Here is a 26,462-nt window from a genome sequence, read left to right as displayed (position 1 = left end):
CACTCATTCGGGAACAATTGCAATCAATATATATATAGTTACGTTCAGTGTGTGTGTCGCCTTGGTCGTTGGAGAGAAGTTCGTTTTGGTTGGAGTGAAGTTCTGTCTCGGTTGTGGATTGTTCAGAGTGTCATTCGTTATAGAATGGATGTTTCGGCGGTTGTCTTTCTTCGCGTTCAATGATACCGAATTCCTAGCTGCAGACTAGTAATTAATATCAAAGACTTGTTCTTATTCTGTCGGTATCGATAGTCTAAGAGTTTAACCACGTGGGATGGTTAAAAGATTCAGCAGTCTGGTCTCAAACCTTGGCCCTCTCGTTATCGAGGTAAGCTGGTCTGCAACCTTTGTCCTCTCGTGATTGAGAGAAACATGGTCTGGGGTAATTTCTTAAGAGTTGGCTTTTATTCAGATAGCAGAGAGGGGTGGTCCCATGGTCTCTGACCCAACTGGCTCAGGGGCGGTCCTTGGATTTAGTTCAAATCAAAAAGGTATTTGTATTTTTCTTAATTAAACAGTCCAAAATCATATTACACAATTATACAAACAGTATCATACTCACTCATTCATTTTATACAACAAACAGGTGTAAACCTCATATCTGAGGTTATTATATAAACAGCGGTATGGTAATGTGGTCAACCCGTCTCTCCTGAGTTTCCCACATGGGGACAAATGGACCGGTTCATAGCTGGACCTTCACCGATCATTCCTACTTGTGCAGGAATATGAAATATGTTCGTACCTCAAGTTCTGTGAGGTGGAAGAGAATTCCTTTGTACTGAAAGTTTACCCTCTGTCTTAATACTGTTTGTGGTGGGGAGATTCTCAGGAATTTACGACATCTCTCTGTGATCACAGCATGGGTTGAAGGAGGAAAGGGGGAGGCAGGGAGAGGGGGATGGGGTTTGCTATACCCACGCAGGCAACGTCATGACATCGGCCTCCAGTGTCTGTGTCTGTGGAGAACAAGAGGGACCTGTGAGTGGTCTCAGGTGGCTGTGGTGGGCTAAGGGTCGAGTGAGGGGGTGATTGAGTAAGGGGCGGCGAGGATGGGGGCACCTGGGTGGCGAGGTGGCAGAGAGCTGGTTCTGAAGCAGCTGTTACGAGCGGGGGGGGGGGGGGGTGTTGGCAGGAGGTGGAGCCTGCTGTGGGACCTCCGCACCTGAGCCAGATAGCACTGGGCTGACTGTGTATCCCAGGGGGTCGTGGGGCAGCTGTCTCTTCTCAACACTGCGGCGCCAACCCGTAGTGTCAACGTCGCCACTGTGTTCGCCGTCCTCGGCTGTTCCAGCTCCAACGGTCTCCGAGGGAAATCGTCATGCTGCTAGCTACCAGCCGATTTTCTATTGGGCCTCACTTGTTCTCCGGATTATAGAAGTCTAGGTCCGGGATTGTATGGCACTCCTGGTCCAGGAATGAAATGCCAATTGAATGCGAATGGAAGTGGAGCTCCCTAAAATAGAGGCATTGGATCCCCCATACGGAGTAATTCAATAGAAACAAGTGTCCCATCTGCTGTGGCTACTTCTCAATGTAAACTAATTAGACACATTCTTTTTATTTTTTTTTGCGATACATTTTGTCTTCCCAATCTTGTGGCATTTTGGCCAATCTCAACAAGTGTATTCTTCTTCATTTTTATTGTGTAGGCTACAGGACATGCTCACTGTCTATCTGCCTGGTAGCTTTATAATAATCTTACTGAGACCCTGCATGTGTCCCAAATGGCACCCTATTCCCTACATAATGCACTCAGGTGGCTGCACTATCGAGGGAATGAGGTGCCATTTGGGACCGAAAGTTAACAAACAACCCTATGTTGTAAACAGTGTTGAAGCTTTCACAGCTTTTTTCCAATCTGGGTGTATGTTTCTGCAGGGATATATTGTGTATTGTTCTCCATCGAGACCGCTCCGACAGTAGACTGAGATGCAGGGCTGAGGGTCTTTTGTGTTGCTCTACTGTGTGTGGAAGCGCTGAAAATGACATCATTTGCCATATGGAGAACAACTACGGAGGGCTTTCTCTCACTTTGATTGTTGCTGTATTCCCCCTTTGTGGGGTCTTGTTGCGTATGGGTATTTGTCCACCCAGTGCGAATGGTGTTGTTGAGAATAGAGTGTAGATACAAAGAGCCCATCGATATACACATACAGTAGCTAGGAGACTTCCCAAATGGAACCGTATTCCCTTTATAGTGCACTACTTTTGACCAGGGCCCATACTGTCCTGGTTTGGATGTTTTCTTTTCACATGGTCCTTTCTAGCGCGATTCTAGGAACTATGGTGGATGCCTAACCGGGCCATCGCTGTACAGCTCAGCTCAGTAGTGTGAAAAGGGTATTAGAGGGAATAATGACGCAGCTATCAAATGGAATTCACAGAGTAACACTGTAGTTTGTTTTCACTGATTTAAGATGTGCTTCGGACACATTAATACGGTGTCCATATTAGGACAGTCTCAGGACTTGTCCTAATATGGACACCGTACATAAAGGTCAACTGGGGAAATCAGAAGTTTACGAGTACTCTTCAGATACTTTTTTGCAGAGGGGTGCTCTGTTAATTTGACCGCCCTCCGACAGAGTGGTTGTGCAAAGGATAGGAAGTTAGCAAAGCGATACATCATTCAGCATCATAGTACCTATAGAAAATACATTTAATCTTGTGTGATTTGTTACACACTATTGTGTGCTATGTAAATGGAAGGATACAGTGTTGTCACTAGTAACGTACAGTAGATGTTATTAGAATCTGACCCCTATACTCCGGCTATAGTCCCCTGATCATGTTTCTGCAGGGACAGCGATTTACAGCAGTTTTTCAACTCTACACCAAAGTACTGATGGAAGGTGTACTTTCAGCCCACTACACCTGGAGTGTATTGTATATTACATACGTCCCTGAGGGACCCCCAGCCACTCGTATGAAAGTTCATGGAAATTCTATGTTCTTAATTATAGCCATGTTAAAGAGTGGATGAAAGATCGATGAAAGTGGTGTAAAGTTGGAAAAAGACCTGACAAATGTTGGCTCTCATTGGATCATTTAATATTCTGTGTTTGATAAAAAAATCCACTTAATTCTCCTGCATAATTTTTTATTTAAAAGAGAATATTTCAGCCACATGTCATGCATATTTTAATCACATTTTTGTTTAGACCAAACAGACATTCTAGCATCTACCTTTCGGTGTATCTTTCACTCATTTAGCATAGGGGAAAGGTCAAAACAAATCCATTAAGCGCATAATAATTCAACCTATTACATAATAACTTAACTTTAAACAGTACCACTGCCCCCGTATTGAAATCACTATTAACCATGCAAAGTGTATTCATCTAATAACTGGAGCTGTTTCTGGAAATGGTGTATTGGTGAAATGGAATGTAAAGCCTATACAATTTGAAGGAGGCAAAAATAAAAGTATGATAAGTGCAAAACCCAAATGCCATTCAATTATTTGAAAAAGTCAATTCCATTCTGACAAAAGTCATGACACAAAAATCTGACAGCAATCTCTAAATAAGTGGAAGGCCTAGGGAACTTTAGAGTTTGAATTTAGAATAGAACAAAAACTTTATTGAGATTCTTGCCGCACACTGCACACTGAAGGGCACAGCCACAGCAGCTCTCTCATTTGCATAAGCCAGACCCCAGGCAAACTGTGATAGTCATTGCCATAAGGAGAGAGAGATGACAAAGATGGACTGGTGTTTGTTCTTTGCCGCCCCCATAGGGAACGTGAGCATGCGTGGTTTTGATCATTGATTAAAGGTGAATAACATTCCCAGTATAAATCATCCTTGTGGTGTTGCTTGCGGGTGTAAAATAGGATTTCAAAGAATAGATGTTAGGTGAACTGTCAGATAAAAACCAACAGAGGGAAATGAACAAAAACAGGTCAGCTAAAGTGTCAGCCCCTGAGTACAGTATGGTGTTCCCTAACGGACAAAAATATCGACAGGGGGAAATAGGCTAGAAGAAGAGATTCCACAAAACATATGGGGCTGAATCTTACATTGAGTTACAAAATAAGGATTTGGCCCAGATTAACCATAATTCAGGATTACTCCAGCCTACTTTACTAGAGTACCTTACCACATTGGTGTGGAAGATATATTTGACTAATAGTCTCAGTGGTCAGGTTTGATACAGAACAACATAATATGTTGAACAAACTGGATTCGGACCCGGGTCTCATGCCTGCCACAAGACTCCACAATCCCGCTCGACTAAACCTAGTCTTCAGGTTTGCAGGCAATGTAACATTGTCTACACAGTTTCAGCAGCATTTCTCAAGTGATGAGCTTTCTAAGTGGAACTCTGCGTGTGCACTTGGCCTGTTGTTCCTCGGGAAAATTAGAATATAATTATGTTTGTGTGACTTTTTAAGACTCTCCAAACAGGCTCTTATTAATATCCGAAGCCCAGCTTTTCAAATCAAATTATATCAGACCCAGAATTTGCACGCTTAATATTCATTTAATGTCAGGAATTCATCAGGATGCCCTTTTTTCCTCGTAGATGATTTAATTAAAAAGACTAGTTTCTCAAACTCAACAGCTGCTGCCAGTACAAGCCCCAGGAATGTTCTCTCGCATTAGTCAGTGCCCCCCAGGCCTGGAAAACTCTCAGAATCGCAGTTAAGAAGCATTAAAGTATCAAAGTTAACATTATGCTCAAGAAACATTACAACCATCTCGTCCTGTTGTGTTCTCAAGGTCTTTATGTCATCACTTTCAGCTTCATATTGGACAATGACTTCCCTTAAAGCCATTACTGCTTCACAACACTTACAGGTACACACCAGACTGACACAGCAAAAACAATGTCTGTAGATAAGCCTATTTTAAAAGAGTTGTCGGCCAGCCCTCTTCACATCATCGATCCTATTCATCAGATCAGTGATGTCACCATAGAAATAGAATCACTAGAATAGGCCTTCCTCCTGGGACTACTTCCTGCTTTACTCCTAGATTGCAGATGACAAACATTAAGACAACGGGTGTCTGATATCTCATAACTCTTTGCAACAATGGGACCAGCTATGCTAGTCAGCAACGGCACTGGTAGCTAGCAACGGTGCTGGTCACAGATTTGTGACGACGCTGTCATAACCTGGATATTTTCGATCTAGCTTTACTCCAATGGGTACACCCTAAATAGCCGCCGGTCCAAGCATTGTGATATCATTGACTTGTTAAGGGACTTCCGCTCTAGTGATTATATTTCTGTGGATGTCACAGCCATTTAAAATTACAGATTGTGCTGTAATTATATCTATTGAATTGCCTCAATTGAGGTTAATTGTCATGGAGTATGATTTTGAAGTCGAAGTTTGACATTTACAGTGATTTTACATTGTCAAGAGCATATCATAAATGATTCTTTCTGCAAGGAAGCTGTGTTCCACCCATTTTGAACTAATTTCCTCACTATTTTCCCCCTGAGACTGTGATTATGCATTCCAAGTGAAAGTGCTGAGATGCAGCATAAGTCTTTGATTTTAAATCTCATAAGAAATTGCCAGCGAGGGTCTGTTCACTCACTTAGGATCACCACTGGATATTTGGACAATTACGTTTTATTGGCACAAGTTGTCCTTGAGTCAGAAATGAATGACTCCATTATGCATGTGGGTCAACTGTGGCGCACTTCAACTGTAACACACTCACACGTGCGCACACACGCACACACACATACACATGCACACACACCTAGCCAACCATGCACTCATGCACACACATACACACATACAGCCCCACAAACACACACACACACACACACCACATAAAACACATCCCAAAAAACAGGAGGAGAAACTGCCCATTAATAAATCTAGCAAACAACACAGAGCCTCTCCACCCATTTTTTTTATCAGTAATTGCAGTCCATGGGTTGGCCTTGAAACTCTGTCAATGTGCCATCCAGCTCCTAGGCCATTCATTCCCATGGGAGGAAAGAAAATATACAAATACTCTATGGAAAAACCGAATAGTATCAGCGTGTTTTTAATAAACTGCCATATTGCACCCGGGGTTAGAATTACTCTCTTGGTGGTGCTGTAGTCCTAGTGGACTGTGTACGGTTGTAACTTTCCCAAAATTCCCAGGTTTCCCTGAAATTCTCGTCTGAGAAATCCTTGGCTATGGTTACTTGTCGCGTGGTTCACACATCCATTTCTGTTACAAAAGCATGTGATAACCCAGTCATTAAAGACCTCATGTACCTAAAGTGTGTGTCCACTTCCTCTTCCCCTCCATACAGGCTCCAGCGCTGGGGACCCTGATGGGAGTGTACCTCCCCTGCATCCAGAACATCTTCGGGGTGATCCTGTTCCTGCGGATGACCTGGATGGTCGGCATCGGAGGAGTCATTGGCTCCTTCATCATCGTCTTCATGTGCTGTTCCACTGTAAGTACCTGTGTTCGAATCTGAGACACCTACATGCAGGGATGGAAATTAAGCTAGCACGCTAGCCTGTGGCTAGTACTTTTTAGACCGAATTAGTACAAATTGCAGTCTACTAGCCTGGCTGGCCAGTGCCCAAAATCCTTAACTTCCATCCCTGCCTGCATGTAATGAGACTGTGTTAGCCTTTTGAGCTAATGTCTAGGCAGTCTAACCTCTACGGGATGGGAGTCCCTAAACCATGACGGTTGTTGCTAACGTGCGCTAATGTGACTAGAATGACGTTGTATACAACAGCCAACTTTCCGGGACATAGACATGTCTTATATGGGCCGAAAACTGAAATTCTTGTTAATCTAACTGCAGTGTCCAATTAACAGTAGCTATTACAGTGAAAAAATACCATGCTATTGTTTGAGGAGAAAAAACTTTTATCACGGCAACTGGTTTGATACATTCACCTCTGAAGGTAAATAATGTACTTACATTCAGTAATCTTGCTATGATTTGTCATCCCAGAGATAAAATGTAGCATAGATTTGTTTTATTCTTATGTTCAAATGTAGGAACTGGGGTCTACAGTTTGACCCCACTGCTGTCTCTGGCTCCACACCCACCCCGCCCGGCCATCTAGATGTGTGAAAGTTAGTGTATAAGCTAATGATCCATCATGTATGACATTCCTGAGAGTGTGTAAGCTTACATTTATACATTATTACCATAGCATTTTTGTATGTTCTCTATAGTTATGTACTTGAAAATGTATCAATTGACCAATTCGGCACATTTGGGCAAACTCCTGGCAGACTTGATACAAAATATTGTGCAGTAATGTAATTCTTCCCTCAATCAGTCTGAAACTTTGCACACACACTGCTGTCATCTGGTGGCCAAAGGCTATATTACACCTAGACTCCTATCTGAAAGAATGGCCTTTCTCTTGCATTTCAAAGATGATGGAAGAAAAAAACATAACAAAAAAAGCTAAATTTTTTTGATTGTATTATCTTTTACCAGATCTAATGTGTTATATTCTCCTACATGAATTTCACATTTCCACAAACTTCAGTGTTTCCTTTCAAATGGTATCAAGACTATGCATATCCTTGCTTCATTTTAGGTGAAAAAAAATAGAAAAAAGGTTACGATCGTTTGTCAATGTCTTCATGTGCTGTTACACTGTAAGTGTCTTTCAAATCAGTGCAGCAATATCTAACAAGTCATCTAACAATTCCACAACAACTACCTAATACACACAAATCTAAGTAAAGGAATTTAATAAGAATATATACATATAAATATATGGATGAGAAAATGACCGAGCGGCATAGGCAAGATGCAATAGATGGTATAAAATACAGTATATACATATGAGATGAGTAATACAAGATATGTAAACATTATTAAAGTGGCATTATTAAAGTGACTAGTGATCCATTTCTTAAAGTGGCAAATGATTTCAAGTCTGTATGTAGGCACCAGCCTCACTGTGTCTGTGTTACTCATGGGGTTGGGGGGTTGAATTTGGGGGTGGACTGCATGCTAGACTGTGTTAGACTGATGAGATAAAGCCTATGCTCCTTTGTTAATGTCTTCATGTGCTATTTCATCCTAACTACAGTGCCTTCAGAAAGTATGTACACCTCTTCAATTTTTCCAAAAAAAATTGAGTTACAGGCTGAATAAAACATGTATTAAATTACAATTTTGTGTCACTGGCCTAACCACAATCCCCAATAGTGTCAAAGTGTAATTATTGTTATTATTTTTTTTTACAAATTAAATATTAATGAAAAGATGAAATGTCTTGAGTCAATAAGTATTCAACCCCTTTACTATGGCAAGCCTAAATAAGTTCAGAAGTACACATTTGCTCAACAAGTCACATAATAAATTGCATGGACTGATTTTTGAATGACTACCTCATCTCTGTACCCCACACATCTGTAAGGTCCCTCAGTCGAGCATTACATTTCAAACACAAAGACCAGGCACACTTTGGATGGTGTATCAATACACCCAGTCACTACAAAGATACAGGCGTCCTTCCTAACTCAGTTGCCGGAGAGGAAGGAAACTGCTCAGAGATTTCACCATGAGGCCAATGGTGACTTTAAAACAGTTACAGAGTTTAATGACTGTGATAAGAGATGGATCAACAACATTGTAGTTACTCCACAATACTAACCTAAATGACAGAGTGAAAAGAAGGAAGCTATTCCAAAACATGCATCCTGTTTTCGATAAGGCCCTAAAGTAAACAAGAAACAAACTTTATGTCCTGAAATCAAAGCGTTATATTTGAGGCAAATACAACACAACACATTAGTGAGTACCACTCTTCATATTTTCAAGCATGGTGGTGGCTGAATCATGTCAAGGGAATGCTTGTCATCGGCAAGAACTAGGGATTTTGTTTTGGGATAAAAATGAATGGAATAGCACATTTTGCCAAGCACAGGCAAAATCCTATAGGAAAACCTGGTTCAGTCTGCTCTCCAACAGACACTGGGAGACAAATTCACCTTTCAGCAGGACAATAACCTAAAACACAAGGCCAAATATACACTGGAGTTGCTTACCAAGGTGACATTGAATGGTCCTGAGTGCCCTAGTTACAATTTTGAATTAAATCGGATTTACAATCTATGTCAAGATTTGAAAATGGCTGTCTAGCAATGATCAAAAACCAACTTGACAGAGCTTGAAGAATTTTGAAAATAATAAAGTGCAAATATTGTACAATAGAGGTGTGCAAAGCTCTGAAAGACTTACCCAGAAAGACTCACAGCTGTATTTGCTGCCAAAGGTGATTCTAACATGTATTGACTCAGGGGTGTGAATATTTATGTATATTAGATATTTCAGTATTTCGTTTTCAGTAAATTTGCTAAAATTTCTAAAAACATGCTTTCACTTTGTCATTATGAGGTATTGTCTGTCGATGGGTGAGAGAAAAATAATCAATTTAATCAATTTAATTTTGAATTCAGGCTGTAACACAACAAAATGTGGAATAAGTCAAGGGGTATGAATAATTTCTGAAGGCACTGTATGTTTATTTACATGTATATTAACGTAACCTTTACTCGGCTACGTAGCCCATTAAGAACAACTTTTCTTTTACAATAACAAACTGGATGGTTAAGAGGTGAACAGTTTAAAACAAGTGACAATGTTTCCTAGCCACCATTGTCAGCACAACCATTTTTTATGCTATGCCCTTAGCACCGAACAAGGTGTCACTGAGCAGTGGCAGCTACAGTATGATTGGGTTTGACTGTTTGACATGTGTTTGTCATAATACAGTACATCACATTGGTTTCTCCCGAATGATTATCAATGCATGATTCTCATTCTGTACTACCAAAGAGAGGAGGTGCACTTACATATACCAGTAGACTCCATTTTATTGCAAACATGTCAACTCAAGTCAGCGCCAATGTTCTCTCTATGGGTTTGACTTCAGTTTTGATCCCATGAAATGCGGATCAATGCGATGGCTCGTTTAAAAGCTACCGAATATTACACTGAACAAAAATGTAAACGCAACATGCTGGTCCCATGTTTCATGAGTTCAAGTAAAAGATCCCAGAAATTTTCCGTAGGCACAAAAAGCTTATTTATCTCAAATGTTGTGCACAAATTTGTTTACATCCCTGTTGGTGAGCATTTTATCCTTTGTCAAGATAATCTATCCACCTGACAGCTGTGGCATATCACAAAACTGATTAAACAGCATGATTATTACACAGGTGCACCTTGTGCTGGGGACAATAAAGGCCACTCTAAAATGTGCAGTTTTGTCACACAACACAATGCCACAGATGTCTCAAGTTTTGGGTGAGCATGCAATTTTTTAATAATGGATTTAATGGTGCTCCGTGGGATGTTCAAAGTTTCTGATATTTTTTTATAACCCAACCCTGATCTGTACTTCTCCACAATTTTATCCCTGACCTGTTTGGAGAGCTACTTGGTCTTCATGGTGCCACTTGCTTGGTGGTGCCCCTTGCTTAGTGGTTTTGCAGACTCTGATTCCTTTCAGAACAGGTGAATATATACTGAGATCATGTGACAGATCATGTGACACTTAGATTGCACACAGGTGGACTTTATTTAACTAATTATTTGACTTCTGAAGGTAATTGGTTGCACCAGATCTTATTTAGGGGCTTCATAGCAAAGGGGAGGAATACATATGCACACACCGCTTTTCTGTTTTTTATTTTTTAGAATTTTTTTAAACAAGTAATTTTTACAATTTCCCTTCACCAATTTGGACTATTTTGTGTATGTCCATTACATGAAATCCAAATGAAAATCCATTTAAATTACAGGATGTTATGCAACAAAATAAGAAAAAACGCCAAGGGGGATGAATTATTTTGCAAGGCACTGTATAGTCTATTAAGCAACTAATTCTAAACATTGAGAAATATTGAAATTTCATCAATCACAAATTACATGAACCTCTCCTGGACTAGATTTTTTTTTTTAATACTAAACCCTCCCCTTTTGAAAGAACATGACCCTCCCCATTTTCCTCAAGGTAACCATTCTGTCAATTTTGATCATTCCCTATGCATGTATTTATAATGTACTTACCCAGTAGCAAGCAAATTAATATAAAGTGAAGTGGCATGTTTAATTACTTGGTGGTTACAATGTAACAACCTTTGCAGACAATAGGCTAACATGCTGACCACACCGGACACGTCGCGTGCGCGAGCGTCGCAAGATACATTTAGAAATCCATGTTATTCAATTATTGCACCCACACTGCTTGCGCGCGCCAACGAGCGTCTGCGATACCAAGGTCTAAAATAGAACTCCTTTCTATTTCTGACACAGATCGCGCTGAAAGTCCTGCCTCTCCCATCTCCTCATTGGTTTATAGAAGCAGGTACCCTTGTGCCTCCTCATTGGTTATACCCACATGGGTGATTAAAAGACGAACTGTTTTGCCGGTTGTCGTTTTGTCGTTTTGATGCCGATCACCATATAAGTTCAAAGATGAAAAAGCCTGGAAGGAGGAGAGATGACTAGAAATGATTCGGTTGACCGTTTTAGGTGTGGATTAATTGTCGGAGTAGAGGACCTTGTGCATTTCAGGTAAAATAACAACTCAATGTTTATATCCCAGGACAAATTAACTAGCAACAGCAAGCTAGCTAAATAGGACAATTAGCTAGCAAGTGCAAGCTAACTAGCTAAATCGCCATACATGTTTAATGCTTTTCGACCTGTCCCCAAATTAATGTAATTGGTTCAGAGTTTGTTTTGATATTTTAACCTGCGTGTCGTGATCGCGTTTGGTGTAGGGGGACAAAATAAATGTATGCATGATAGTGCACAATGGCGCACGCACGCAGCCGGTTTGGGTTCCGTGTAACCAGGAGAAATAAGGAGACAAGAGAACATTTTGATCATATTCAAACCATTCAAATATAATTCCACATTTCAAACTTAAAGCAATAATTATTTGTAAAATGTACTAACTAGATAGTAAAACGTACTAACACAGGTTGGTAAAGCTAGCTAGCTAGCATTTCCCAATTTTACACTAATGTAGCTAAGCACTGGCACAATGTCAACACGTTTTCCAACTCTGTCAACAAATGATACAAAATTGCCATAAAACATATAAAACATTTAGTTACCGATGTTATTTCACTATTACAAACCTTTATAAGCACAACAAATTAAGATACAGAAATAGCAAAATAGTGCAGTATGAAGATAGGCAGAAATTTCTTCTCCAATAGAAATCCCCGATCACACTTATTGGTGATGTCATGGCGACGTTGGCTAGCTAAGCTCATGCGCAGAAACATGTCATCGGGTCTAACGGCCATCTCACACCGAACAGCTCATGTGGAGGCCATCAAATCAAGAACAAGATTTATTGGCACATACACCGGATAGGTACAGTGAAATGTGTTGTTTTACAGGGTCAGCCATAGTAGTACGGTGGCCCTGCAGAAAATTAGGGTTAAGTGCCTTGCTCAAGGGCACAATGTAAGGTTTTTCACCTTGTCAAAGGCACTCGATATAAAGTTATTTTTGACAAAAATTTTAACGTGTCAGTTTGTCACTTTCACAGGGTTGGAGTAATAACATTGTCACGCCCTGGCCTTAGTTATCTTTGTTTTCTTTATTATTTTAGTTAGGTCAGGGTGTGACATGGGGGATGTTTGTGTGTTTTTGTCTCGTCTAGGGTGTTTGTATTGTCTAGGTTTTTTTTGTAGAGTTCATGGGGTTGTGTTCATTGTAGGTGTTTATGTAAGTCTATGGTTGCCTAGATTGGTTCTCAATTAGAGACAGCTGTCTATCGTTGTCTCTGATTGGGAGCCATATTTAGGCAGCCATAGTCATTAGGTAGGTTGTGGGTGATTGTCTATGTGTAAGTTGCCAGTGTCTGGTACTTATTTGTTTTGTATAGCTTCACGGTCGTAGTTTTGTTTAGTGTTCTTCAGTACGTCGCTTAAATAAATACATAATGTATTTATATCACGCTGCGCCTTGGTCCTCTCTTTCACCCGAAGACGATCGTGACAAACATGTTCAACTACTTAAGACATTGGCTCAAATCTAGGTTGTGCCTTAAGATGTCGAGAAAATGAACAACTAAGGAAGAATTTTTCACTTCTCTCATTGACTTGTCAAACCCCAAACCCCGGCCTGGTCTGCTTGGTCTGTTTCGCAAGTGTCCCCGGAAGTCTTGCGATGTGCCTCTGGGTTTAGAAACTCAAATAGCATGTGGCTTCCATTTTGGCTGCAGAGGACAGTGTGAGAGGTCATTGTGACATTTTTCCTGTGAACTCTCAATTCTACAAAAACGCAAAAGAAACTCATGAAACATTTTGTGACATTGTACGTTTGCACATTCAAAATAAGAAAATAAGAAGCCAGAAGAATGCTGGACTGTCACCAGGAAATTATGTCACACTGACCATACACCTCTTACACTCTCTTCTGCAGCCAAAATGGAAGCCACATGCTAGTTCTGTCTCTTAATTTGTTGTGTTTATAAAGGTTTGTAATGTTCAAAAATTTAATTTAAGTCTCAAAATAGTGAAATAGCATCGATTTTGTAACAACATTGTAATTACAGAGTTGGTTGTTAAAGATTAATACATTGTAAGTACAATTTAACTAAAAGGGTTATACCTATTGTTTTCCTGTCTTCTGGTTAGCCTATTGTCTGCTGCGGTTGTTACATTGTAACTACATAGTAATTATAAAGGTTATACCCTACTGGGTTTCACTTTACATTAAGTTGCTTGCTCCTGGGTAGGTACACTATAATTACAAATACAAGTATATCCAATAAAACTACATTGTTCTTACATTACACCTGATTCAGTATAACCTTTGAGCCAGGTCATAACATAGAAATAAACAAATTGAAAATGATCGGTAGCCATTGTATCACATATGGATTCGATGGTAGTGGCACCTTGTAGTTTACATGTAACAAGGTCAGATTTTGGTTCGAGTTATTAACATGGTCAGTCAAAGGTGACTTTCAAACATGTAATTACAAAACATTAGTTGCTTAGTGGAACAAGAAATGTGTAATAACATCAGTAATTACACATGGGGATAACCTTCAGCAAGTGGACGTGTAATCCTTGTTTAATTGTGTAATAACTGATCATGCTACAACAATATTGCCAAGTAATTATATAGTAACACTTATGTAATTACTATGGTGTTACTACAGTTATTACAGTTATTACTGTTACATAGTAATAGGGGTAACTTAAAATTCTTACCGGTTCTTAAATTGTTACCGGTTCTTTTCTGCATTTGGATCTTTCTTTTGACGCAAAAACCCACTACTGGTGTGCGTGGCCAAAGAGCTCTATTTTTGTTATCCTCGCAAGGGGATAACCACATCGCAAGGGGATAACCACATTATCCTTGCAAGGGAGAAAGAGAGAGAGAGACTATTTTGACTCATCACACATGATGCTGATACTGTTTATTATCTATCCCGTTGCCTAGTCACTTTATCCCTACATACAGTGCATTTGTAAAGTATTCAGACCCCTTGACTTTTTCCAGATTTTGTTACGTTACAGCCTTATCCTACAATTTACAAATTGTATGTTTTTCCTCTTCAATCTACACACAATACCCCATAATGACAAAATGAAAACAGGTTTTTAGAATTTCTTTCAAATGTATTAAAAATAAAGAACAGAAATACCTTATTTACAAAAGTATTCAGACCCTTTGCTATGAGACTCGGACTTGAGCTCAGGTGCATTCTGTTTCCATTGATCATCCTTGAGATGTTTCTACAACTTTATTGGAGTCCACCTGTGGTAAATTCAATTGATTGACATGATTTGTAAAGGCACACACCTGTCTATATAAGGTTCCACAGTTGAGAGTGCGTGTCAGAGCAAAAACCAAGCCATGAGGTCGAAGGAATTGTCCGTAGAGCTCCGAGACAGGATTCTGTTGAGGCACTGATCTGGGGAAGGGTACCAAAACATTTCTGCAGCATTGAAGGTCCCCAAAAACACAGTGTCCTCCATCATTCTTAAATGGAAGAAGTTTGGAACCTCAAAGACTCTTCCTAGAGCTGGTCTCTCGGCCAAACTGAGCAATCGGGGGAGAAAGACCTTGGTCAGGGAGGTGATGAAAAACCCGATGGTTCCAGAGTTCCTCTGTGGAGATGGAGAACCTTCCAGAAGGACAACCATCTCTGTAGCACTCCACCAATTAGGCCTTTATGGTAGTGACCAGAACTCCAAGCCCACTTGGAGTTTGCCAAAAGGCACCTGAAGGACTCTTAGACCATGAGAAACAAGATTCTCTGGTCTGATGAAACCAAGATTGAACTTTTTGGCCTGAATGCCAAGCGTCACGTCTGGAGGAAACCTGGCACCATCCCTATGGTGAAGCATGGTGGTGGCAGCATCATGCTGTGGGGATGTTTTTCAGTGGCAGGGACTGGGAGATTAGTCAGGATTGAGGGAAAGATGAACGGAGCAAAGTACAAAGACTGGGTCAGACTGGGTCAGAGGTTCACCTTCCAACAGGACAATGACCCTAAGCACACAGCCAAGACAACGCAGGAGTGGCTTCGGGACAAGTCTCTGAATGTCCTTTAGTGGCCCAGCCACAGCCCAGGCTTGAACCCGAACGAACATCTCTGGAGAGACCTGAAAAAAGCTGTGCAGTGATGCTCCGCGTCCAACCTCACAGAGCTTGAGAGGATCTGCAGAGAATAATGGGAGAAACTCCCCAAATACTGGTTTGCCAAGCTTGTAGCGTCATACCCAAGAAGAGTCGAGGCTGTAATCGCTGCCCAAGGTGTTTCAACACAGTACTGAGTAAAGGGTCTGAATACTTATGTAAATGTGTTAATTAAGTTTTTTCTTTTTTATAAACTTGCAAAGATTTCTAAAAAACACTTCCTTTGTCATTATGGAGTATTGTGTGTAGATTGGTGAGGGGAAAAACGATATAATCCATTTTAGAATAAGGCTGTAACAAAACAAAATTTGGAAAAAGTCAAGAGGTCTGAATACTTTCCTAATGCACTGTATAAATGTTATCAAAATTATCAACAGAGGCAATCTAAGTTGGTTCAGTCTGAACATCTCACCATTGGTTTGGCATTGGTAGCTTAGATGGTGTAGCAGGAGATACTCGCCCAAATGTTCACATTTTGCACATGTACTGTGCCTTCAGAAAGTATTCATACCACTTGACTTATTCCACATTTTGTAGTGTTACAGCCTGAATTCAAAATTGATTAAACCGATTTCGATTTTCACCCCCCTACACACAATAGCTCATAATGACAAATTGAAAACATGTTTAGTAATGTTTGCTAATTTATTTTAAATGAAATAGAAAAATATAACATTTACATAAGTGAATACTTTATAGAAGCACATGTGGCAGCAATTAAAGTTGTACGTCTTTCTGGGTAAGTCTCCAAGAGCTTTCCAAACCTGGATTGTGCAACATTTGCCCATTATTCTTTTCAAAATTCTTCAAGCTCTGTGAAATTGGTTGTTGATCATTGCTAGACAACCATTTGCATGTCTTGCCAGAGCTTTTCATGTTGATTTAAGTCAAAACTGTAACTTGGGAATATCCAATGTTGTCTTTGTACATTTGGCCTTGTTTTTAAGGTTATTGTCCTGCTGAAAGGTAAATGTGTCTGAAAAACTCCTCAGTCCTTAATGAGTGCAAGCATATCCATAACATGATGCAGCCACCACTATGCTTGAAAATATGGAGAATGGAACCCAATAATGTGTTGTATTGGATTTGCCCCAAACATAACACTTTGTATTCAGGACAAAAAGTGAATTGCTTTGCCACATTTTTTGCTTTATCACTTTAGTGCCTTGTTGCAAACAGGATGCATGTTTTGGAATATTTTTATTCTATACAGGCATCATTCTTTTCACTCTTTCAATTAGGTTAGTATTGTGGAGTGACTACAATGTTGTTGATCCATTCTCAGTTTTTTATTATCACAGCCACTAAACTCTCTATCTGTTTTAAATTCACCATTGGCTTCGTGGTGACATCCCTGAGCAGTTTCCTTCCACTCCGGCAACTGCAATTTTTTTCTCCTGAACTTATTTAGGCTTGCCATAACAAAGGGGTTGAATACTTATTGACTCAAGACATTTCAGCTTTTCATTTTTTATTAATTTGTAGAACTTTCGAAAAACAGAATTCCACTTTGACACTATGGGGTATTGGGTGTAAATGAAGGCTGTAAATCAACAAAATGTGGAAAAAGTCAACGTGTGTGAATACTTTTTGAAGGCGCTATAAGTCTATGGCAATTGTATTGCCATTGAAATGCATTGGGAGCTCATTTAAATATTGTTGTAGTACAAAAAGTATAAGTAACATAGCAAATATTTTCTCTAACAATCTAAGTTAGTGCAGTCTGCACATTTGGAAGTTGGTTTCGTGTTAAGCTATTAAACGACTTAGTGAGCGGAATAAATCAAATAATAATAATATGAGTAAGAAAAAAATTGAGAGTTGTTCATTGCTTTGCATGCACACCACACTAGATGTTGGACTGATATCAAATCAAATCAAATCAAATGTATTTTATATAGCCCTTCGTACATCAGCTAATATCTCGAAGTGCTGTACAGAAACCCAGCCTAAAACCCCAAACAGCAAGCAATGCAGGTGTAGAAGCTGGTGGTGTTGATTGGATAATACATGTTAAATTTACTTTTTCCTCTCGTATTTCCTCCATTAATCCTCCCTATTGTTTATGTTTATCAATGATATATATTCCTTGCTATTTAAAATGTGCCATTTTATTTAAAGTATTTACATTTGAAAGATAAATATGGGTAACTAAAATAATGAACTCGGATGGTACAAGGACACAAATCCTCTGAGATATAGATCAAAGCATGTTGAAAAAAGACCTGTGGAAAGAGAACCCTGAAGATACACACACACACACACCCTATCAGTCACACAGCTCAGCCCTGAGCCCTGGCACGCTGGGGCTTGAGTGTGATCAGTCTCGGAGCAGCCCCCTCCTGTCTTCCCCTGAGCCCCTTACATAACTCAGCTAGTCTCTGAGCCTACCGCAAAGCAGATAAGACAATCCAGGGGAGAGAGAATGCCACACTACATCAGCCAGGAGAGATATGGTGTGTGTGTGTGTGTGTGTGTGTGTGTGTGTGTGTGTGTGTGTGTGTGTGTGTGTGTGTGTGTGTGCGTGTGCGTGTGCGTGTGCGTGTGTGTGTTCACACACATGTGTGTGTGTGTGGGTGTATGTCCATGCATGTGTGCGTGTGTGTGTGCAATGGTAGTAGGAGCAACGCATCTGAGTGTCTTCCCGCTCCCGTTAGACAAACAGCCATATAAATAAGCTCTGCGCAGAGCACTCCCTTTACTGGCTGTGTTCTCAAACCAAAATAACTATCCCGAAATTGGTTCTGTTATCGTTTTCAGAACATACATTAGGTTGCGGCAAATGTTCTCATAAAACGAAAACTGTCCAGTTGTGCTGATGATTATTTACATTTACATTTTAGTCATTTAGCAGACGCTCTTATCCAGAGCGACTTACAGTAGAGTGCATACATTTTATTAATTTTCTTTTTATTTATTTATTTTATTTATTTTTTTACATACTGAGACAAGGATATCCCTACCGGCCAAACCCTCCCTAACCCGGACAACACTATGCCAATTGTGCGTCGCCCCACGGACCTCCTGGTTGCGGCCGGCTGCGACAGAGCCTGGGCGCGAACCCAGCCCAGCCTGGGCGCGAACCCAGAGACTCTGGTGGCGCAGCTAGCACTGCGATGCAGTGCCCTAGACCACTGCGCCACCCAGGAGGCCAGGATTATACAATGTTTGTGTAAAACATTCGCCTGACATTGCAAGAACATTCCCAAAACACATTTCTTCTGTTCTTTGATTTGATTTGATTAGGATCTCTTTCAGTCTCCATTTGGACAAATCTTCAAAGAGTGCTTAAACATTAAAATACAATCACATTTTCACATATACCATACTGTTACAAACAACAAACATAATACACTGACATATTGATCAGATAAATACTCTAACAGGCTGAAAAGATACAGTAGATTGGTTCCTTGATCTACCATAGTCATGCACAACCTTCCAATTTATTATATTTAAATGGTTCTAAAGTATTGTTTGAATTTATATATTGAAAGGTTTCCAGTTTGCTCAAATAAATTATTAAATGTATTCATTGCTCTGAATCGAAATGTTATTTTGCCTATTCCTCTTTTCTGCCAGATTAACACATAGATGGTGTACAACTTATTTATAGTATTGACTGAATGTCTGTCTCTTACCAACTGAATACTGTTGTGAATAGGCCGTTTTAAATGGTGTACATTGTGAAATTAAATAAGCATGTTTTTTTTAATTACAGTGCATTCGGAAAGTATTCCAACCCCTTGATTTTTTCCACATTTTGTTATGTTACAGCCTTATTCTAAAATTTATGAAATCGTTTTTTCCCCTCATTAATCTACACACAATACCCCATAATGACAAAGCATAAACAGGTTTAGACATTTTTGCAAATGTGTTAAAAATAAAAAGCTGAATTATCACATTTACATAAGTATTCAGACCCTTTACTCAGTTCTTTGTTGAAGCACCTTTGGCAGCAATTACAGCCTCGACACTTCTTGGGTATGACGCTTCAAGCTTGGCACACCTGTATTTGGGGAGTTTCTCCCATTCTTTTCTGCAGATCCTCTCAAGCTCTGTGAGAGATGTTCGATCGGGTGCGGCCTCTGTCTGAGCCACTCAAAGACATTCAGAGACTTTTCCCGAAGCCACTCCTGTGTTGTCTTGGCTGTGTGCTTAGGGTTGTGGTCCTATTGGATGGTGAACCTTTGCCCCAGTCTGAGGTCCTGAGCGCTCTGTAGCAGGTTTTCATCAAGGATCTCTCTGTACTTTGCTCCATTCATCTTTCCCTCGATCCTGACCAGTCTCCCAGTCCCTGTTGCTGAAAAACATCCCCACAGCTTGATGCTGCCACCACCATGCTTTACCGTATGGATGGTACCAGGTTTCCTCCAGACGTGACACTTGGCAAGAGTTCAATCTTGGTTCCATCAGACCAGAGAATCTTGTTTCTCGTGGTCTGAGAGTCCTTTAGGTGCCTTTTGGCAAACTCCAAGCGGGCTGTCATGTGCCTTTTTATTGAGGAGTAGCTTCTATCTGGCCACTCTACCATAAAGGTCTGATTGGTGGAGTGCTGCAGAGAGGGTTGACCTTCTGGAAGGTTCTACCATCTCCACAGAGGAACTCTGGAGGTTTGTCAGAGTGAACATCAGGTTCTTGGTCACCTCCCTGACCAAGGCCTTTCTCCCCTGATTGCTCAATTTGGCCAGGCGGCCAGCTCTTGGAAGAGTCTTGGTGGTTCCGAACTTCTTCCATTTAAGAATGATGGATGCCACTGTGTTCTTGGGGACCTTCAATGCTACAGAAATGTTTTGGTACCTTTCCCCAGATCTGTGCCTCGACACAATCCTGTCTCGGAGCTCTACGTAGAATTCCTTTGACCTCATGGCTTGTTTTTTTTCCTGAAATGCAATTTCAACTGTGGGACCCTTTATAGACAGCTGTGTGACTTTCCAAATCATGCCCAATCAATTGAATTTACCACAGGTGGACTCCAATCAAGTTGTAGAAACATCTCAAGGATGATCAATGGAAACAGGATGCACCTGAGCTCAATTTCGAGTCTCATAGCAAAGGGTCTGAATATTTATGGAAATACGGTATTTCATTGTTATTTTTGCAAAATTTTCTAAAAACCTGTTTTCACTTTGTATTGTGTGTAGATTGGTGAGGAAAATGTTATATTTAATAAAGTGTGGAAAATGGGAAGAGGTCTGAGTACTTTCCAAATGCACTGTGTCTTGTTGATTGATGACCACCCAAGACCATTGTGAATGACTTCAACAGAGTAATCATATCTCCACCTTAAAACAACCCTTGCTTCCTAATCTCACTTGCTGATGCTTTCCCCCAGACCAATAGTTCACCTGACTCCCAATTAATGTTTGGGTTATTTGGTTAAGAATTTTTCCCGGTAAATATTTAGCTATCCTTATGATCATAAAAGCAGTTTTTTAAACTTATTTTTTAGAGATTAGTTATTTGAGATGACCATGATACGCAGTTGTCTTGCTGCACCTCTAGTAGTTTGGTTTCTGCCACTTCCTCAATTTGTACTCCCCTCATGCTTAATCACATCCTATGTTGTGTTGGCCTTTTCCTTGTGGAACAGACCAATATAACCTTGGTTTTCTTGGCGTTCAAAACAAGTTTGTTCCGGCAAACCCACTCTCTGATGTTTCCCAGATCTACTTGTAGAGCTTGCTGTACCAGTTGAACCGATTATCTTGCTGTATAAATTGTAGTATCATCTGCAAATATAGTATCTTGAGTTTCAGATAAGGCATAAGGAAGGTTGTTGGTATATTTTAAGTAAAGAAGTGACCCAAGGCAGCTGCCCTGCGGTATTCCACAGTTTAAAGCATGAGGGGAAGAAAACAACCCATTGATATAGGTGGACTGTTTCCTCTCAGTTAGATAGCAAAGCTGCCTCCTTAAACCCATAATGCAATAATTTTGTCAAAAAGATTTAATTATCCACTAAATCACATTCTGCACTGAAATCTAAAAATAGTAAACCCACAAACCTGCCATTATCCATAGCACTGAGCCACTGGTCAGGCATGTCAACCAATGTAGTGGTAGTGGAATGGTTTTTGCGATATGCTTGCTGATTGGCTGTGATCATATCATTATTTTACATGTACTCCCATGTTTGTCTACACACAATACCCTCCAATATCTTACTGAGTGAAGGGAGTAGACTGATTGGTCGACTATTGGCAGGAGTAATGGGTTCTTTGCTGTCTTTCGGGATTGGACACAGCTTAGCATGCTTCATACATTTGGAAAATTCCCCTTTTCCAGTGATCAATTTCATATGTATTTCAGTGAAGCTGCAATCTGGGGAGCAGCATAACGAAGTAAAACATTTTCCATAAAATCATATAACCCGTAGATTTACCATTGGGTAATGACTTCAATAGTTTTAACACTTCCTCTACTGACACCAATGGTAGACTAACAGAGCAGGTTTTTTTGCTCATAATACGATCATCAATCCATTGGACAACAGCATGTTTGGAAGAATGGGTGTTTACATTATCTCTCAGTTTTCTTTGTAAAAAATCATCTGGAATTGTTTTTGGCAATATCAGCTAGTTTTGTTATTTTCTCCCATCAAGCTCCGCACTAGATGGGCATGATGAGATAGATGTACCCTTGAGATAGATGTACCCAGTTAAGTAAGCCCTTAATTGTATTCCATACCTTTTTTGAATAATTTGTACAATCAATAAATGCATTTTTGTAAAAAAAAATAAAAAAATAATCATATGATTAAATTAACTGCATTATTAGGTAGTGTTCTATAATTATGTTCATCAATTCCCTGTTTATATTTGGCTGCTAAGACTTTTGCCATATGATGCCTCACCCAGTTCATCATCAATCCATGGAGATGGACAAGCCCAAACTGTACTCTTTCTTACATGATGGTCCATTACCCCAGTGATTTAAATAATCCTCTAGATAAATCAGCTCCCAGGGTACAGCAGCCAAATCATTTTGAAATTACTCATGATTAAATGTTAAAAGATTTCTCTTGACCACAATCCTTGTGGGTTTCTTTGGAACCTTGGTGTTCATGGTGGTGGTCACAATATTAGGGTCTGTCCAGGCTACTGGCATTGATCTGGCCTTTAAGCATTGCAATGGTATATTACAGAAGATCAGATCAATGCACGTTTCTGAACGGTGACCAAACTTAGTTGATAATCTAGTAGTGTCATTAACCATGTGTTTCAAACCACAACTCTCGGCATATCTCATTAATTTAGTTATATTTGAATTATAACGATCCTTCCAATTTATATTGAAATCACCCCAGATAAATACTGTACATCTCTGTTACTATCTGTGGCCTGGTCAAACCCAGTGCATATGTCATCCAGATAAGACACCTGTAACGCCTGTCGTCGGAAGGAGTGGACCAAAGCGCAGCGTGGAAAGTGTTCATGATTTTATGTATCAAAGAAACACTTGAACAAAGTAACAAAACGAAGCGAACAGTTCTGTCAGGTAACAGAGACTAAACAGAAAATAACTACCCACAAAACACAGGTGGGAAAAAGGCTGCCTAAGTATGATTAACCAATCAGAGACAACGATAGACAGCTGCCTCTGATTGGGAACCACACTCGGCCAAAAACAAAGAAATAGAAAACATAGAAATAAAGACACTAGAATGCCCACCCTAGTCACACCCTGGCCTAACCAAAATAGAGAATAAAAGCCTCTCTATGGCCAGGGCGTGACAACACCTTAGAGCTAAGAGGTCTATACACACATCCTACCAATATGGGTGTCTGGTGAGGCAGATCTACTTGAGCCCATAATGCCTCTACTTGACATACATTAAGGTCATCCCTCATTTTATAAGGTATATGATTCTGAATGTACAATGTTACACCAACACCATTCCTATTTCTGTCCCTTCTAAGTAGGCTATATCCATGAATGTTCATTTGCCCATCATTAACGGATGCAGCCAAATGCTCTTTCGGTTAAAGCTAAAATATTATTTATGTTGACCAACTCTAAAACCTTATGTATTTTGTTAGGAAGGCTACATAGAGTGCGTAACCTGAGCTATATGCAGACCTTTCCTTGTCAAGGGAAGATCAATAGAGCATGTGTTCGTTATAGTTGAAGTCGTCATGATACACTAAAGCACACAAACTCAGATTTGAACATTGGATTAAAATAGCCAGGGAGTTACTCTAGAGTCCCGATACAGTTGGATTAAAATAGCCAGGGAGTTACTGTAGAGTCCCGATACAGTTGGATTAAAATAACCAGGGAGTTACTCTAGAGTCCCGATACAGTTGCCCGTTGATGTAAAGTTTATCCATAACCAAGGAGACTTGTTGGTTCAGGCAACCCTTTTCTTTCAGGATGGGATACAGTTTTTTCTCCCTTTCATTGATCTCTATGGGGAAGTGATCATTCATTCCAAAAGCAGTGTCTCTGAGTTCTCTGCGCCTGCTCTTCGTCATTTCCTTTTTCTTAAAATGTTCAAAACATTCAATAATAGCCCAGGGCCTATTCCCAGAGGCCTTACCCATTCTATGGACTTTGGAGAAAGTGACATTACGCATCTGTGGGAAGTTTCAGTTGAGTTGACATAAAGTCTCGGACAGCATCCTCACAGTCTCTGCTGTTGTCATTCTCAGGTATACCTGAGAAGATGAGATTGTCCCGCATTGATCGACCCTGTACATCAAGCAAGGTTTCTTTAAGTTATTTGTTTTCCCTTTGCACCACCTCCACTTTGCCATGAATAGAGTCTACAGTACCTTTCAGCTCTGTTCTCTTTCCTCAGAGCATCAACCTGACATTGGCTGAATTCTAGACTGGTACATAATGCATTGATGTCTTCTTGTAGTATATCCATGAGATCAAGTTTGGCAAGCCTTTAATTGATGGATTTCAGCAAGTCAACATCCATCTCCATGAACCTCTCCCCACCCTCTTGCTTGGGGATGGTTTGGTGCCATCGTTGATACTGCTTGGCCAACTTGGCTTTGGTTTGTTTTGTTGATTGTATTTGTTGTCTGAAACAGCACTTGAACCTTCCGAAACCTGCAACATGTTTCTTTGAGCTTGTAAGTATCTCTCGTCAATGAATCCTTCAAGCTCTTCAATGGATTCTGAAGCATCCAGCGTATTTGCAGGCAGAATAAAAATAAAATAAAAACCAACCATGTGTCTTTCCGGATGTATACAGGCCTTCAGTAGATAAACCCAATACAAATGGTGTACTCACTCCTGTGTACTCACTCCTTGTGTACTCACTCCTGCCTGTTATATTGAACTATTTGCCACAAACAATTAACTCAAGATCGGACTACAGGAAATCGGTCTGTATGAACGTGTATAAACCCTGTAATAAGTGCAGTGTCGTCCTGGTAGGACCTGGTTCCCAGAATGTTTCATTAGGTTGTGGGAGCAATCTGTTTGGAACATTGTGGGGAACATCACAAAAGATATGTTCCCAAAACACAAAAGCTGTCTAGTTGTGCAGATGATTATACAATGTTTCTTTTAGTGTGTAAAAAAACCTTCACTTGATGATAAAAGAACATTCCCAGAACACATTTTTTTATAATCTTTAATAAAACAAAATTTCTTTAGGTTGTGGGAACATTGTGGGGACAAGAGATATGTTTCCAAAGGACAGTGAAATACTCCTTGATATTAAAATAGGCGCGACAAGCTGCTAATAAAAAACGCAGAGTTATCGATACACTTGGCTACTCATTCATTACAGCTGCAGCGATGAGTGGAAGTATGTTTTGTAATAGTGATGAATAAAAACAGTGTTGACAGTGCTGAATAAAATGTATACATGAACTCACTCATAAAAGCAGGATCTCTTTGCTGTTTTCTTTGACAGTCTCTCTCTCTCCCAGCCACAACTTTGCTGTGGCTGGGATCCCGGAAGCCACAGTGATTTGAGGTGTCCGATTGGCCAGCGCAGTAGGGGCACTCGATTTAGTCACAGATCTCCCAGTCCGCAGGGTAGGCACGGTTTGTCTTTTCAGACAAATTAAATGGGAAAAAATGGGAAAACCTTGCCTACCTGGTGCGCAGGGTTTCTGAATCAAGTACACCTACCGCCAACAGCGCAACACAGATTTTTAAAAAAAATTGCGAATTACTTTATGCCTTTATCGTTGGATTTTCGACATAAATGTTTGGTGATTGACTAGTGTTAGGTTCTAAATGAACCTATTAAAACTCACGGACGCTTAATAAAGCTCAAACCAAGTTTATTCACCCATTGGGTCGATACAGCTGCATAAGACAAAATACATATTCACACAAGCACTGATATTTAACCCTTTCTCCTATGCTGAGTCTCCTCCTACACATCGGGACAGCCAATGCATCTCTGTTGCTAGACAGAACCTTAGTGATATCTCTTCTTCCTCACTTCCTCTAACCTGACCTCTGCAACATTTACATTTACATTTAAGTCATTTAGCAGACGCTCTTATCCAGAGCGACTTACAAATTGGACCAACCAAAGTGCTCACTCCTCCCCAACTCACGGCTGTCATGTTGACTCGTACCAGACTGTCTTTTTTCCTCCCATAGGATCCCTGATGGCTAACAATAACATATCCGGACAGAATGTAAACGTTATACATTCCCGTCTCTCCCTCAGTGACATCAATAAGTATATTTCATATTTTCAGAACCCAACAGTCCCTCCTCTTGAACATTAGCTTCCTACTGTTCAACTTACATAAACTTGGAAATGACTTATAAATGAACAAACAATGATGACACAACATGAACAAAAAAATAAAACATGATTAACATTCACAGTGAGGTTTACA

General features: G+C 40.1%; 1 protein-coding gene across 5 annotated transcripts in view; it reads left to right on the top strand.

Moving 5' to 3' along the window:
- The window catches only part of LOC139565607 (solute carrier family 12 member 5-like), a 298,108-nt gene that overhangs the window by 195,632 nt on the left and 76,014 nt on the right, over positions 1-26,462 (top strand). For all 5 annotated transcript variants that reach the window (XM_071386043.1, XM_071386037.1, XM_071386051.1 and 2 more), the window contains exon 4: positions 6,274-6,420. In XM_071386043.1, the coding sequence (XP_071242144.1) occupies positions 6,274-6,420 (147 nt within the window). The remainder of the gene's footprint in view (positions 1-6,273; positions 6,421-26,462) is intronic.

Source organism: Salvelinus alpinus, chromosome 2, assembly GCF_045679555.1.
Source record: "Salvelinus alpinus chromosome 2, SLU_Salpinus.1, whole genome shotgun sequence".
Lineage (NCBI taxonomy): Eukaryota > Metazoa > Chordata > Actinopteri > Salmoniformes > Salmonidae > Salvelinus > Salvelinus alpinus.
This window is presented reverse-complemented; position numbering and strand designations above follow the sequence as displayed.